Source organism: Drosophila suzukii, chromosome 3, assembly GCF_043229965.1.
Source record: "Drosophila suzukii chromosome 3, CBGP_Dsuzu_IsoJpt1.0, whole genome shotgun sequence".
In the NCBI taxonomy this organism is placed as follows: domain Eukaryota; kingdom Metazoa; phylum Arthropoda; class Insecta; order Diptera; family Drosophilidae; genus Drosophila; species Drosophila suzukii.
In genome coordinates, this window is record NC_092082.1 from 19,573,925 (window position 1) to 19,590,541 (window position 16,617).

At 39.3% G+C, this 16,617-nt stretch overlaps 2 protein-coding genes across 6 annotated transcripts in view; both read left to right on the forward strand.

Annotated features, from left to right (window-relative positions):
* The first annotated feature begins 81 nt into the window (after nt 1-81).
* LOC108015617 (uncharacterized) lies at nt 82-2,115 on the forward strand. 4 transcript variants are annotated; one of them, XM_065864643.2, is made up of 4 exons: nt 82-622; nt 1,256-1,383; nt 1,462-1,818; nt 1,882-2,115. In XM_065864643.2, the coding sequence occupies exons 1-4, from the start codon at nt 130-132 to the stop codon at nt 1,936-1,938; spliced, it is 1,035 nt and encodes a 344-aa protein (XP_065720715.2). In that variant the 5' UTR covers nt 82-129; the 3' UTR covers nt 1,939-2,115. The 4 variants fall into 4 exon arrangements, with proteins under 4 accessions (XP_065720715.2, XP_070852410.1, XP_036671854.3 ...); XM_070996309.1 differs by lacking the exon at nt 1,882-2,115 and having other exon boundaries at nt 83-622; nt 1,481-1,611; XM_036815959.3 differs by having other exon boundaries at nt 110-622; nt 1,256-1,818.
* Nucleotides 2,116-7,359: 5,244 nt separating this feature from the next.
* Nucleotides 7,360-16,617, forward strand: part of Eip75B (Ecdysone-induced protein 75B) — a 110,739-nt gene continuing 101,481 nt past the window's right edge. Inside the window, exons 1-3 of one of the 2 annotated variants that reach the window (XM_070996445.1) lie at nt 7,360-7,501; nt 11,389-11,838; nt 11,933-14,007. In XM_070996445.1, the coding sequence (XP_070852546.1) occupies nt 12,645-14,007 (1,363 nt within the window). In that variant the 5' untranslated portion in view covers nt 7,360-7,501; nt 11,389-11,838; nt 11,933-12,644. Of the gene's footprint in view, nt 7,502-10,427; nt 11,839-11,932; nt 14,008-16,617 lie in introns of those variants that run through there. The other variant, XM_036816402.3, reaches the window with a different exon arrangement.

Here is a 16,617-nt window from a genome sequence, read left to right on the forward strand (position 1 = left end):
TTAAAGTACGCGGTATTTAAAGCGTTTTCGCTCTTATCTCGACTGCCTCTCTTCTTCGGAGGTAAGAAAAAGTACATTTTGCATCAGTTCTTAGTTTGCCCCCCGCTCTCGAGGGTATGGGTACCTGCGATGAGAAATCAACGGACCTTAACCGATTTACCACTCGAAGTCCTCGATCTAATATTTAAAAACTTACGAAATCTGAGAGACAAACTTCGACTGGCGCAGGTCCATGAATATCTGGGACAAGCGTTTTCCTACCACAGCGGCAGTGATTACAGAAAGTTCTCCCCAAAAATACATTTTCCGGTTCGGTTATATCGTGTTCTGTTGGCGGAATGTGGTCCGTCAATTGTGGAGTTCACCTGTGGGTCGGACACTTGGAGCGATCTGTTGGCCAAATCGATAGCGAAGAACTGTCCCAACCTGGAGTCGGTGAACATTAGTGTTACTTTAAGGAACAGTAATAGCGTTCACTCCTTTCTGCTCAACATGGCAAAATCTTTAATTTCGGTTGAACTAAAACTCAACGACAGTTGCCAATCGCCGAGGATCCTGAATGCCGTGGCAGAACTGAAAAACTTGAGAAAATTGTTGTATGAAGGATACATTGACAGAGGAGGTGAGCATTGAAAATTGTTTATAAATGTGATGTAAGTAAAGGTATATTTTATTAGGAAATATAGTTCTCTTTATCTGGCACTTTAAGACACTTCTTAAAAATAGGTCATTTATTATGTACAACAAATAATTAATCACTTACAATTTTAAATACATTTTCTGGATTCCATCACTAGTCATTAATGGGTTAAAAGAATATAGTTTAAAGTGTAATGTGATAAGCGGTTGTTCATACTCTAGTTCGGGAGGTAATAAACGGTACAATTCTTCTCTGGGGATATTACAAAAAGATTATCAGATTACGTTTCTCCAACTATATTAATGTCGTTTTTGTTTTGGCTCCTAATTTCGTATTCAAATTAATTTGGACTTCAAGCTTACCAGTGATAATTATGTTTATATATTTAAACTTTTTGAAAAAGTCTAAGGATTTTTCTTTTGTTCTTTAAGGAATACATTTTTGTATTATTAATGTATACATAACCCGATTTAAATTCATTGCTCAATCGTTTTAAATTAAGAGAACACATTAAGGTATATAATAAGCAATTTTTGTTTGCTATTAAATAAATATAAGTTCGATATTCGAAAAATATGTTTCTGTTTCTAATTTATTATTTATTTAATATTACAGTAAACCAGCTGCACAAACTAGTTGCTCTTGAGGAGTTAAGACTCGACTATCAAGGAAGGGGATACAGATGCAGAGCGGTCAATCTCCTCCAGATTTGTGGACAGATGACAAATCTCCGGTGCTTGACTGTGAGCAATATTTGTATAAATCCACCTGATGGATTTCATCCCATGATATGGCCAAACTTAAAAGATTTTAAAATGCAGAATTGCGAAATCTCCACAGTATTACCCGATTGTCCGAAACTAAAAACCCTTTATATAAAGTTTTGCAAATGCAGAATAAGAGGATACGTCTGCAGCTTTATTTTGAAGAATGGCAAGAATATAGAGGAAATAGATGAGAGTTGTGAACCGGCACCATTCGATGGGCCCAGTTTTCTTCAAGTGATACGAAGCTGTCAAAAACTGCAATTATTTTCCACTCCCATGGGTGGTATAAGAATCTACCAAGCCTTCGTTACCTCCTTAGTGGATATTCTTAAGGTTAATGCAGCAACGCGAAAGGAACCTTTTGAACTGATATTGTACTGCCGAGATAAGCTAAGATGGCTTCGACGATTTGTGAGTGAAATTTGCCATTTGTACATTACATACAGTTTTTGTTCTTTCACTTATGTTTTTCAGCTACAACGGACATCTTATCCTGAAGTGATCCACACGCTTTACCTCTACAAATTCTGATGATTGTAAAATTTATGATTTCATTTTGTTTCATTTTAACCATACCTATACCTATACAAATTTTTTTTAAATTGTAAAGCTTAAGAAATACCTTAAATGTTAAATAATTTAAAGCGGTTAGAATATCAATTTTTTAAAGAAAGTCATATTTTTAAATATAATGTATATATTTGTTTATTAGCCATTTAGGAATTTCATTGGTGTAAACCGATCTTAAAATAGTAAAATTAATATCTTCCTAATGATACTCCTGTTTCATTTCCCAGTTTGCGCTCGCAGGAAAGCTCTATGATGAGCAACAAGATCCGTCCTAGATTAAAATTTTTCTCACTTGTAAAGCGTTTTTACACTTTATTTGAAAAGAAAATATAAGGCATGGTTGTATAATAAGTACCCACCTTTAAAAAGTATTTTAGATATTGCTATAATATATATATAATGCTATAATATATATATAATGCTAAAATATATATATATTATATTTAAAGTTTTTTTTTTTTAAGTTTATATCATTTTTACTGTAATATAACAGCAAATTAAACAAGGAAGACCGCTATAGTCGAGTACCTCGACTATCAGATACCCGTTACTCAGCTATATGGAGATATGCAAGCAGCAAAGTGAGATTAAAATGCGCCACCTACCGGCGGTATACAGATTTAAGCGTTATGGGCGTTAGAGTGGGCGTGGCAAATTTTTTTTTGGATCAATCGATAGGTATCGACGAGACCAATACATTTCAGTTAAAATTTTTTATCTAGCATGAAAACTGTGGGCGTCACAGGTGGCGTCACATTTTTATTCTAGCATCAAAACTGTAGGAGCCACAGTTTTGGGCGGTTTGTGGGCGTTAGAGTGGGCGTGGCACTGTGCCACGTAAGAAGCTCAGGAATCTGCACGCCAAATCTCAATAGCCTAGCTCCCATAGTTTCCGAGATCTCAGCGTTCATCCGGACGGACAGACAGACGGACAGACGGACAGACGGACATGGCTAGATCGACTCGGCTAGTGATCCTGATCAAGAATATATATACTTTGTGGGGTCGGAAACGCTTCCTTCTGCCTGTTACATACTTTCAGACGAATCTAGTATACCCTTTTACTCTACGAGTAACGGGTATAAAAATACATAAAACCGACATATACGCCAACAGTGGATAAGCTTACCTGTATTCTCTAAATGCATTTAATAAATATTACCATTGCCCAAGCAAACCCAAATCCGACACGAACTTTGAACTTGCGCCTGAACTTTGGCGCCATACCCATCCGTTTGAATATATTCCTTTCTATCCAGGAGTGCGTGTCAGGTGCAATGGACACATGCCCCTAGGAGGTTCAACAACATTGGCCGCAAATTCCCTGGCTTACTCATCCGGTGCTCGAGGGCTGGCAGACCAAAAGTGTGAGTTTATGGAACAATGATTCACCTTTGCTGGCTGAAAGTAGGAATAATAAAACAGGACAAAGAGCAATGAGAGGCCTTCGAACACACGGAAAATCTGAAGTTGTAGTAGGTTTGTCCTCCTCTATTTTTTATTTTAATAATTTGTTCTACAATTTAAATCATGTAAAATAAATTTTGATTGTAGAAATGATTTCATATAACAATGAAATAACAACAATTTAGTGCTGTTAAAAAGTAATATAATATATTTATTTAAAATCGTTAAAATAAATAAATTAAATAAATAAGTAAAACATTATCATTTTAACAACAAAGAAAGAATAAAAAGTGTTATATTTGGAAAATCATTATTTATAAGGAAATACTATTTTAAAACTAAACAAAATATTGGCTTTTAGTTCATTTATAATTGCTAATCAAATCAAATTTTTAAATTTATCCAAGCACTATATCCCCATCTAATTTAGATCCAAGTGGTGCCAACCGTACGCAGGACAAGAGGATAAACTTTTGGCGAACCCTAATCGAGGGGGAACCCAAATATTCCCTCTGAGTCATCGACCCGAAGGCTGCTCAGCCATAAATAAACCAAAATACGTACCCTCTGGAAGGCCTGCTCTCCTGCTCCGCACATCCCGACGAGAATTAGTCGCAATGAACTCTCTGGAGGCGACTGACTTATAGCACACTTTTGGCCAATTTACGCTTTGACTTGGCTTTCTGGCCGAATCAGTTCAGTGCACGCACATTGACCCAATAATTGGCTTGGGTCTGATATTGAAATGTCGTTAGTGTGAGCACTTTGTAAGTTCGGACTTGTCTAATTCGTTCTAGTCTGGAGGTCTCTAAGTTGACAGAGACAATAGATTTTTTGATTGTATAAGTCTACATGATTTTTGAAGTACTACTCAAATAGTTTCTATATTATGTAACCGATTATTTTGAACTAAGCTTTACCTAGTTGTAATATTGCCTTTTTTAATACACATAAATGATTCAAAAATGATTCAGCTAATCTAACTTTAATTTCCTAATAATTGGGATTCGTTTTGAATATAACTTACTGGAATATATATACAATTTTGTTATATCTAAATCTTAATCAACATCTAGGCAAGGACTTTTATCTACTGACCTTCAAGTGGGCATCGGGGCAATGTCGAGTTTCAGTTCTTATTATTATAAGAAAATAAAATATGCTCCAGCCAATCTGATTATAAATTATTTTTATACACTTCAAATATTTCAGAGAATTATATCACTTTGATATTTCTACATCTTAATCCACATCTAGGCAAGGACTTGTATCTGCTGACCTTTTAATGGCCATCGGGGCAATGTCGAATTTCCGTGCTCGCGTGAGTGGGTGTGGGTGACACGTGTGTGGCATATATCCTTGCAGTGCAATGGGTGATTTCAGTTAACAATTTGCCAAGGAAATGCAAAACAACTGCAATGTGCAGCCCTGAAATTAATCTGCCTCCCACGCACTCCCTTTCTTTTTCCACCCACTGTCTGCCACCCACTCAATGTCATTTGCAGGAGTTTGGCGGCTGCATCATGGAATAAAATCTGAGGGACAGGCAGTGCTATCTAAGGTAGTCATGGCAGCCCTTTTTAAAATTAAAAAACTAAAAAAATTAAATTAGCTATCAATTTTTTTTTTAAATTACGGATCAAACTTTTTTTTTATAAAAAATTCTAAATAAATATGGTTTGGGTATACCTTTCCATGGTAGGTACTCTAAAATTATACTTAATATCTTTTATATAAAATTAGAAATAGCTATTTTTTGCATATCATCGTTGGCTGCACTAGTTCCCCCACGCTTAGGACCTTGGCAATGAGGCACTTCTAGCCAAGGATCCGAATACTAAACCGAATCGGAGCCAAGGACCCGACGACGGATGCGGAAATGCGCATGCCTGCGTGTCCTTGCCCTTGGTCCTTGGTCCTCGCCGGGTGAAGCAGTTGTAAGTCCCGTAGTGCCCCTGAAAACTCTTTTAACCTTCGTGCAGCCGTGTGGCAACTGCAACGGTGCAGCTCCCAAACATGCGCTATTGCACCTCCGCTCTCTGCAGAGAGAGAGAGTACGAGATATTTCGCTGGATTTAGATTCAGATGCAGGCTGGGTCGAGGGTGGCATCCCCTCCAAAGAACCAAAGGGTGGTGTCTGGTTGCCCCTGCCACGTGTCGGCAGTTGCAAATTTCACGACGCTGCCATTGACCATGATATTTGGCCACTATTATATTGTGGCTGCCAGGGCCAGTGTCTCAATGCGATGCCCTCGTTGCATTTGGAGGTCCTCAATGGAAAAGGTTTGGCATCAAAATGAGACAAGTTACATATTCTAAATGGGAAAAGATCTGCGAAGGGTTTTGACAAGGTTAAAAGGAATTAACTAATTGCTCTTTGCAAATTTGAAATTATACTTCCTATATTGTTTTGTGTGTGAAAGAAAACATTAGTAATAAAGAAACCGTAAGCTTGCCCCCAACCTTTTGCTACAGTAATCTCTTCGAACTAAGTTCTAAGCTAATTTTTAAGCACATTTGGTAAGAACAAGTCTGGTAGAGATTCCCGTAGAGCCCCAGATTGTAATTAAATTTGTAAGGGGAACAAATTATAAGTTCTTGAAAACTTATTATCGTCTTGTCAACAAAAATAGCAAATAAGAAAATCAAGGTTACAAGGGAACTATTTCCTTAAAACTTCCCCCACAGCTTGAAGAACAAAGGAAGCCAACTCCATTAGAGTGCAACCCCCAGAGTTGGCCAAAATCGAAGCTCATGAAGGAAGTATCTCTGCCTTGGACCGACCTTACCAAACAAAATGTAGCCCATCGAGTGTCTAGGAAACCGCTTGTCCTCTTACTCCTTTTCCTGCTTTTCCACCTCGTACTCCTTTGATTCCCACTCGTTTTCCACACCCCAAGTCGTAGAGTCTGAAGTTTGCTTTCATTTCGTTGCCCGAGGGGTTGCAACTCCAGACAGACAGAGGACCGAAAGCCAGAACCAAAGTACCGGAGAAATCCACCCACTCGCCGACTTTTTGCAATTATTTTTAATTTCTGTGCTACGACAACTCCCGGAATGCCAAAAACTTTGCAACCCCAAAAGAAGCACGCAAAAGGGGCAAGTCGATCCAGCCGGGAACCACGATATCTACAGAATAGACCAGAAACATGGGTACAAAGCTTTGAAAGCATGGTACAGTGCAGTTTGCGATGTCAAGATTTTGATTTCTCGCAATTTTCTAGAGGTTTATGGAGAAAAACTCATATTAGATCACGAAGATCTGAAGAATTTGCGACTGAACCTTAACTTAGGAACCCCAATATTATTTTCTATTAAAAAATAGTTAAAGTCAGACCTGTTTGTTATAAATGCTATGGCATAAAAGTATAGGCATAGGTTTCCATTATATTTTTATAGATTTCTTAAAATATCGAAATCTTTTGTTTTTATTTTTAGCTTAATTATTTTACTGCGACTTACAATACTTAAAAAATACAATATGTGTCCAGGTAGTCTGCTATCCTACATTTTTATTTGAAATTAGAAAATATTGAAATTTTGTTTTTTTGGGTCGCCGCTAGTGGGCACCCACTGTAGGGACATCCACGTCTGAGTTCCATGTGCGCCGTCCATTGCACCCCCAATCTGCTTTGTACATTGACTTCTCTGCTCCTCTTTGTTCTCTGCATTCGCTGCAGGTTCTGTGCTGCCTTCCGCTCTCTCGCGCGCTCTCTGCGATGCTCTCTCCCTTTTCTCCCTGTGCCCACTGTGCATTCCCATACCACGACCTACCTTACCCACACCCACAGTGCGCTGCTGCTGCACAACTCCAGCCCGGGCAGCGCAGTCGGCGTCGACGCCAGCAGCGCAGCTCGTTTTCATATTGAAAGTAGAATTTTTCACTTTTGCGAAAATTTGCAGTCGAGTCTCGGTCTCAGTCATTTTGAATACGTCATGTGGAACGCACCGCCGCGTTCCGTCCTCTGTCGCGCTCTTCCTCTTCTGCGCAATCGTCTTACCAATCGGCGGTTAACTTTCGTTTGTTAACACCAGAATTCGATCGGGCCAAGTTTCAATCCCCTGGATGCGGATGCAAAAAGAATCTGCGGGATGTGTGCAATTATGTGGACTCTTTGTACGTGGAAATGGCTTGGATTGAGTGCAGTGTTGTGAGAGCTTTGTGTGCCAATTTAAGGAAATAATTTATTAATAATGATCAAGGATGGCTCAAATAATCATATGCAGAAAAGTGCCAGCAATAATACATTCTAAATGGCAACAAATTAATGAGAACTGCATCTAACAATCTGTGCTTTAAAAATAACATTTCAAACAAATATAAACATCTAGTTGGAAACAACCTTGTGAGTGAATGGAGATCTTTGATTGTTAAAAAAGTATTAAAGCTAAAAACTATGTGACAAAACTTAATAAGTAAAATGTGTGCAAATGCGTAAAACATAACTAAATTGAAAATTATTTAACCAAATGCAATCTGAAACGGATTACACATAAGCTTAATAAAATTCCTTATTGCTCGTTTTAAGTATGGGTAACTAATCTTAATAAAAAATCATATGGCTGTATCAGCAAAACAAAACTGTATTCTAAATTTAAATGAAAATAGTTATATCATATCTTACCGAAACCAAAATCTAAGTTTAAATGACCAAGTGAAAACCAGTGACCAGAAAAATAAAGAATTAAAGATGAGGAAAGTGATATTGAAATTGGTATTAGAAAGTATAACTCAAAAACAATAATTTCTAAAAAGGAAAATAAAGACATTTGTAAAATATTTGGGAAGCATTTCGATATTCGAACTGAAAAGAAAGAGAATTACCCAACCTTCCAAAGAGCTATTTGTGTAAAACCCCTTACTCCAAAATTAGGCTTGACCTTTCACTCTCGGACTTCGCGCTTAAGCCCTCAATTAGATGCTCAAGTATATTGACTATTTAAATAAAAATCGAACACAAGGGCTATTATCCTTCCTGCTAAATAAGCTCTTTTTTGGGCCCAGTCCACTGCTGTCTGACTCATTCCACTGGGCCGAAACTCCGTCTGGAGTTGCAACCCTCATTAGAAGCAAGCCACACCCCCTTGCATATAGTGCCCAGCCCCAGCACCACCCACCGCCCCCTGCAACTCCGCAGAAATGCAGAGACGAGACCCCAAAAAGTAGAGGGGGGAATCCTAACAGGGTATCTACAGCGCGATAACAGTGCGCTGCTTGCTCAACTGTAGACGCTCTGTTAGCCTCGCCTTGGTGTGGGTGAACTTGAACACACACACACGTGTGGTCTATTTCTCTCGGCGCTCTCTTTTTATTTGCACTGCTCTCTCGCTCGATTTATTCTATTTCAAGTTCTTATTTTGCAATGCAAGTGTGTGCGATGTCGTTCAGTGTTAAGGTCAATACATTGCCGCATTTGAATGGGTGTGCGCTTTTATTTTGTGTTCATGTGTGCGTTTGCACTTGGAGAAAAGAATAGGATTTTGGTAGTAAGCATATTTTTTATATTAATAAAAAAACTTATTTTAACTTAAATATAAAAAGTATTTATGAATTTGTGATGAATTAAAAAGGATATAAGCAATCTTTTAAGTGAATTATTTTTCCTTGTCTTTAAAAAAATCCATGTTTTAACATTTTTTATTAATTTAATAAAAGTGATGTATTAGGATATTGTAATTTTTGACAGTCTAGTAAAAGCTTAAAGTCGCAAGAAAACTTAAAAAAGGAATAATTATTAATATTAAAATGATTAATTTTTGACAAAAAGTAATTCAATTTAAATAATATTTTTAGTATTTTCCCTCTGTCGATTTCCACATGGTTGCAACTCGTGAGGTTGCATTTTGTTTGTTGATTAGTCTGCTATTGAATGTTGCCATGCACACGCGAGTGCACACACACTCGCACACTGAATGTCATCGCCTTTGCTCGTTTTGTAAATAGCGGTTTATTTTGTGCCTAGCATTTTTACATATATTTTTTTGGAGGTCCCCCAACTGACGTTTGCGGAAGCTTCCGCTATGTGGCCGCCATCGAATCGACTAGGAATTGTGGGGCACGATGCATCATCTCATGGCGCTACGAAAAAATATGCATTTCTTTTGACAATGTCACATGATTGCTCTGGTTAGTTATTTATGGGTAGGTGAAAGTAAGCAAAGTGCACGTGCTATGGAATTTGGTAACGGGATTAAGAAGGACATCAAACAATGATTTGATATTTATAAGTTTATTAGGAAGTACTAATTAATTTTATTTAATAAATTCACTTGTATATTTTTTATTATTTCGTTTATTTGTGAGCTTTTATTTATATTATTAACCAAAAACTCTGCAAATTTACCAACATATTTCACTTTAGATTTTGCTAGTCAATAATAACATTCCCCACTTATTTTTAGCCCTCAAACTTTGCTAATTTTATGCGCAAAATTCCCTTTCCTACAATCCGGCTCCATTCATCCATTGCAGACCCCGAACCTACCTCAATGCGTAACCCTGCCCTAACCCAGAGAAAATAACCCAGAGTGGCCCAAACCCAATGAAAACCCCAGCCCCATGAACCTCTCTTCGCACGCATATTACTCATACGCACCCGAAACACGGAAGTTGAGCCCCGTTAAGTGAAACCCCAAATGGAAAGCGAGCAACCCCCGAGTAATGAGCCACCCTTATGCCTCAAAAAAAACTCCAAAAACTCCCCCTTTGGAACTGCCCCAGTCCAGATTTTGTTAACCCCCTTCGACAAGAAAAAAATACAAACAAAAATCTAACAATCTTTCGCTTTTGGCTGGCTCATTCGCATTTATTTTTGTTTATTTATGTTTTGCTTGTTGTATTCTGCGCCCCAGCTTCCTCGTACGCAGTCGCTCTCTCTCCGGGCTCTCGTTTTCGAATTCTTCCCATCTTTGCAGCCAGAGATTCTCTCGTTTTTCATATGGTTTTCACTTTCATTGTGCAGCTTTTTGCGCGAGAGGCAACTACAATTTTTTCGCTCTTTTCTGGTTCTGTTCTGGCTTTCTGAGCTTTTGCAGTTTCAGTCAGAGAAAGTACGGCCAACGCAACGGTTGCGACTATATTCCTACCAGCCGCGATTGTAGCAACTAAAACAAAAACCCACTAGCCGACCAAGAGAGTGAATGAATTTCAAAGAAAAAAATTTCCAAAAGGGGAAAAATTTGCAAAAAATCAAAAAGAAAGAGAGTGCATAAATTGGGCAAAATGTGCAATAATTATGGGAGCACGCCAAGGTTCCTTATATAAGCGAGAGCCCATTGTCAAGGGCGCCAAGTGTTGGCCACATTGAGCCGTGGCCGTGGCCGTAACCGTGTCCGTGTATCGTTTTCGTATCGTATCCGTAGCGCCTCGTGAGCGTCCTTGTCCTTGTGCAGGCCGAACAGCTGCTTGGGTCCTGTCCTCCGTCCTGCGTCCTGCATCCCCTTACTACCCCCAAACCGACCTCGTCTTCGTCCTTGTTCTTGAACCGTAGTCCTCCAAAAGTATCTGCTGCTGATGCCACTGCTGCTACTCCGCCCTGGAAAACGACCTTCCCGGGCGCCCAGCTGTTGCTACCGACCGCCCACTCGAATTCGACCCTCAGCTGTTGGCCATACGATATAAGAAAAGCGGTGAAAAGTTGCCAGAAAATCGGAGATATCGCTAAAACAGCTGTGCAATTCCAACGAAACCATTTTTATTCGTCACCTCGTCGCGATGTGCTTCAATAAGTTGTTCCTAATAAACAAATTCGCCCATCGTTCGCCAGGCACAAAGGTCAAAAGTCAGCAGAGACAAGTGTAAGAGCCGAAAACCACAAAAAAAAACAAGTTAATCAAATTAAAATCAAAGTGAAAATAACCAATAAATGAGCTTAAAGCTGTTAATAAAATATATTTAATATGAAAAGTGGCCCTTGAATATCTATCAAAGCTCACACAACGCTCCCCCTGCAAAATAAATACTTCAAATAAAGCAAAAAACCCAATTCAACTATATTTTTCTAGAGGTGTTTAATAAACAAATAAACCAACTGCTCCGCGGAAGTATAAAAACGCAAGTCTAAACAAAAACAAAGTGAACGAAAATTACTGCTCAGGTTTAAAAGTTTATAACAAAAAAGCAACTTAAGCGTTGTGTTTCATGTGCAAAATCTTAAGAAATATCTATACAAATATACTCATATATTTTTGGAATAAAATTACTAAAACCAGTCGATATAATAAATCTTGTGAAGCGTGTAACTTGTATAAATTATAAAATAGTATAAGCAGTGAATATATAACTAAACCATCAATTTGTAAACAAACAAATAAAAGATTAAACCTTATACACACCTAAATACGATCATCAAATATATATATATATTCTTATACATATTATTCAACGATTTTAATCAATCAATACATCAATCAATTCAACAATCAATCGAGCGATATACTTCATTTTGCAAAAAAGTAAGTAATGCCATTTGGGAAAATGTATATCTCTAAATCATAAGGTTAAACCGATAAGATCAGAATAGTTATTAAATGGTTGTATCCCTTGCAGCTACTTCAAAGAAATACCTACAAACATACTCAGACGCTGCTGTGGATCGGGCGGAGCATAGATCAGCAAACAATAAACCATCAAGTATTATTAGCAACTAAAAACAAACTCAGACTCGGAATCAGCCTCAGAACTCGAACTCTCAGCACGAGATCATCCAACTTAACTCAACTTAACGCAACTCAGTCGAACTCATCTCATCGTCAACGGAAGTAGCCTCAACCAGAATACACCAGATACAAGTATATATTTAGACATATGGTAAGGATCAAGCAACTGTGGGCAGGTATAGGAACAACGCTAAGCTAAACGTAAGGACTAAGGACAACAACAAATTCTCTAGGATACAATAGAAATACAAGGAAAAAAACAAAAACAGAAGAAAAAAGGACAACTTTTTCATTGCAACTTTGAAGGCTGACAAAACTAATTTTTTGATAATCCAAAAGCAGAACAAATTACAAAATACCACAAAACAGCAACAACAAAAAGCGTAAAGAAGAAGAGACTGATTTTAAAAACAAAAAAGAGCAAGCAGCGGAAAGGATAAAAAGGCAGCAGAAGTGAGGCAAAAGTGATTCAGGATCAAATCCAAACAAAAAATAATTTAAAAAACCAAGCAACAAAAAGGCAACTTTCCATACAACACATATTTAGAATATATCTAAGACAGATTGATATTTTTGAGCGATTAACCCTATTTTGATATATCATGTTGAAGAAACTCAAGTGCATGGAGGCGGCTCAGGCAGCAGCGGCCGCAGCCTCATCCGTAGGATCGCCATCCGCATCGAAACTGATCAAGACCGAACCAATTGACTTCGAGATGCTGCATCTGGAGGAGAGCGAAAGGCAGCGCGACTTGGAGCGGGAACCCACAAGCAGCAATAGCCTGACCCCCCAGCGGTACACGCACGTTCAGGTGCAGACCGTACCGCCCCGCCAGCCCACAGGTTTGACCACGCCCGGCGGCACCCAGAAGGTCATCCTCACCCCGCGTGTAGAGTATGTGCAGCAGAGGGCCACCAGTTCCACGGGCGGCGGGGTCAAGCACATCTACAGCCAGCAACAGGTGGGTGGTGCAGCGCGATCCGCACCTCCAGAGGCCACCGCCCTGCTGACCACCACCTCGGGCACCCCCCAGATCATCATCACCCGAACCCTGCCCTCCAATCAGCACCTGTCGCGTCGCCATTCCGCCAGTCCCTCGGCCCTGCACCACTACCAGCAGCAGCAGCAGCAACAGCAACAGCAGCAATCACAGCGACAACAGCAATCGCCACCACCTCTGCACCACCAACAGCAGCAGCAGCAGCAGCAACATGTCCGCGTGATCCGCGATGGCCGGCTGTATGATGAAACCACTGTGGTGGTGGCTCGTCGGCACTCGGTTTCGCCACCACCACTGCACCACCACTCCAGATCGGCACCCGTGTCCCCAGTGATTGCCAGGCGAGCAGGAGGTGGATCTGCTGCCTACATGGAGCAGCAATATCAGCAAAGGCAGACACCACCTTTGGCACCACCGCCGCCGCCTCCACCACCGCCACCACCACCACCGCCACCCCAACAGCAGCAGCAGCAGCAGCAGCAATATGTCTCCAGTGGTGTTGCACCACCCACTGCAGCGGCTAGGAAGCTAGTGGTTAGCACCAGCACGCGACACGTAAACGTGATTGCCTCGAATCATTTCCAGCAGCAACATCAGGTGCAGCAGCAGCAGCATCAGCAACATCAGCAGCATCAGCAACATGTGATTGCTAGCGTTAGTTCTAGCAGCGGCTCCTCGGGAACAGCCGGCTCTTCTTCTGCGCACATCTTTCGCACGCCCGTGGTATCCAGCAGCAGCAGCAGCAACAGCAACATGGCGCACAGCAGCAACATGCACCACCAGCAACAACAGCAGCAGCAGCAATCGAACCTGGGCAACTCGGTGATGCGGCCACCACCGCCACCGCCTCCGCCCAAGGTCAAACACGCCTCCAGCTCCAGCAGCAGCGGCTCGAGCAGCAGCAACACCAACAGCAGCAGCAGCAGCAACGGCGAGGAGCCGTCTAGCTCGATTCCTGATCTAGGTAAGTCGTCTCTGCCCCGAGACAGGCCACTCGAACTGTTAAACTAGCCACCTGTTGACCCTGACGGCACTTGTCGATCGCTATATGGTCGGATAAACCGTGGGCAGGTTCCTACAACACACAAATATATAGGGACACTGGACAACACGATTATAATTGCCTTTTTTGGGATACGAAACACTAAAAAGTTGCTAATAATGTGGGGGAAAATGTTTAACATTGATGGAATTATATGTTGATTTATAGATTAGGGGGAAAAATATATTTATTATTAGACTTTATTCTTGGTAACAAGTTTGAGTAATATCATTTAAATGATTTTTGGGGTTGTGGCTTGGTTCCTAGGTTCTTCTTCTTGGCCCATACATTTACATAAAATATTACTTACCAGATATCCCAATACCAAACTATTTTTATTAATATTACAAAATGACATGAATATTACAAATTCATATTTAAATGTATTCAGAAACCCAAGTTATTTATCATATATTTGCAAGGTAATTGCTATTTATTTTAGAACTTAGTTTCAGAAAGTTAAGGAACCAATTAATATCTTTCTAAGTCTGTAGCTTAGTGTAAAGCGGGGACTGACAAACTTGACATGAAGGAAATTGAAACGTATTCACTTGTGAGTCGTGAGTCAGCGGTTAATAGAGCTGTTTGTACAGTTAGTAGTCGCACATGATGCATTTACATATACATATCTATGGAATGAATGGGTTTAACGGTAGTGCTGAGACCACCAAAAGGTCAAACTAAATATGAGTAATTTTACTTTCTACAACATGCGAGCAAAAAAATCTAGAATAGAATACAAATTGAAGCACGTTTTGAAAGTCGAGTTCAATTGGGGATTGGGTCAATGGTTTAAAGAGGGGGATTACGTGTGGAAAAGCTAAGCAAGGCGTGTTTCAAATGAGAATCATACGACACTTATCTGATTTAGGATTTCAGTTTCAAGCCCAAAAACATTTCGTACGAAATAATTTCAATTCATCATTGGATTACCTCATAATTTAGGATTTCTTTTTAAAGAATAATATATATATATAAATATCTGTTTATACATATGTATATGTACATTGCTTTCAGTGCTGCATCCTCAATCAGAATTTTTATTTAAATTTAATTATCAATTTAAATTGAAATTGTTTTTGGGGGTTGGTCAACAATCTCCCCCCACCTCCACCCAATCTCGGCACACTTTTTAGCATTGCCAAGGTTGCGAGATATATGTTATATATTCCTATCTATATCTGTGTTAATTTTTGTGTGTATTCAGCAATTGCCGCTCTCGCTCATTCACCTTGAACTTCAACTGGAATAAACTTGCCGCTCAGTCTGCCTTTCTGCTTTCCTCTGACGTGATGTCTGACTTTTGTTGGCTTCGTATCCAAATTGGAATTAAATCTATATGGGTGAAAATGCGTATATATGAAATATATACCAGATCTGCATTGTTCGATTTTTATTGTTAATGAATTACTCGATGAGAGGAATTTACAATGCTAATTTGTCACCGCTTCCGTTTTAAAATTGTTTTTAGGTCTACGCAAAAGATACACAGTAAATTGATATAAATAAAAAAGGTTTAATGGTTTTTTATTAACAATTTAAAGTTTATCAACGCCTAACCATTAGGTAATAGTTATATTAGTATTCCCGCACTATTAGTGATTTTTAAAAATCCATTTAAATGCAAATTCGCCACAAAATTAATAACTGCGATTGTCACCTAATTATAGTCAATTAGATTTTTTTGTTATTCTAACTTCCACACGTTGGTGCGATTTCCTTATAACATTATTTATTTTCTGTTATTATTGAGAATTCTGCTGCGATTGTTTCCATAAATTATTCACTTTCAGTTGTGTTTTGTTTGGCTTCCCCCAAAGCATTAATTAATCAACTATTTGTTTATTTTTCCACATAAATGAGCCAGCGTAGTGGGTTGATTATGTGACCAGCATTTTTAGTCAGGTTAAATCATATGTTTGGACCGGGATTTCCAGCTAAGCGGGGAACCTGTTCTACGAATGCGAAAGAGATACGGATGAAAGTGACAGTCGAGAATGATTTTCGGACTGAGAAATCTTGGTATTCTAATGATTTCATTTGGCTGAGCTGTGGGTTTTTATTTCATCGCCTTGATTTTGTTTTATATATACTATACATATATATATTTTTGCACATGTCTCAAGATACGCTTAGTTATACAACATATACGAGCGTGTGTGCTTTATATGGAGAGTCGGGGAGCCAATTTCTTGGACTACGGCTTGTTGTTCTTGCCGTTCTCCTTTGTTGCTTGGCTAATAAATAAACGAGTCTGCGAGTTGAGTAAATAAAAGTCAAGGCCAACCGAGCCGATTCGACAGATTTATTTGCTTTTTTCCATCAGTTGTGAAAGTGAGAGGTTTCCCATTTACTACCTTATTTTTTAATTTTCCCTGTTGCTCCCGTTGTCGGATATGCCAGATTGTAGAGCACTCTGTTTTTCAATGTCAATGTCAAGCCAAATTTGAGACCTTCAGATCCAGGCATCACACATATCAGCAATGGGTCAACACCGGGTGCTTGTGTGTGTGTGAAGAGCACTCATAAACG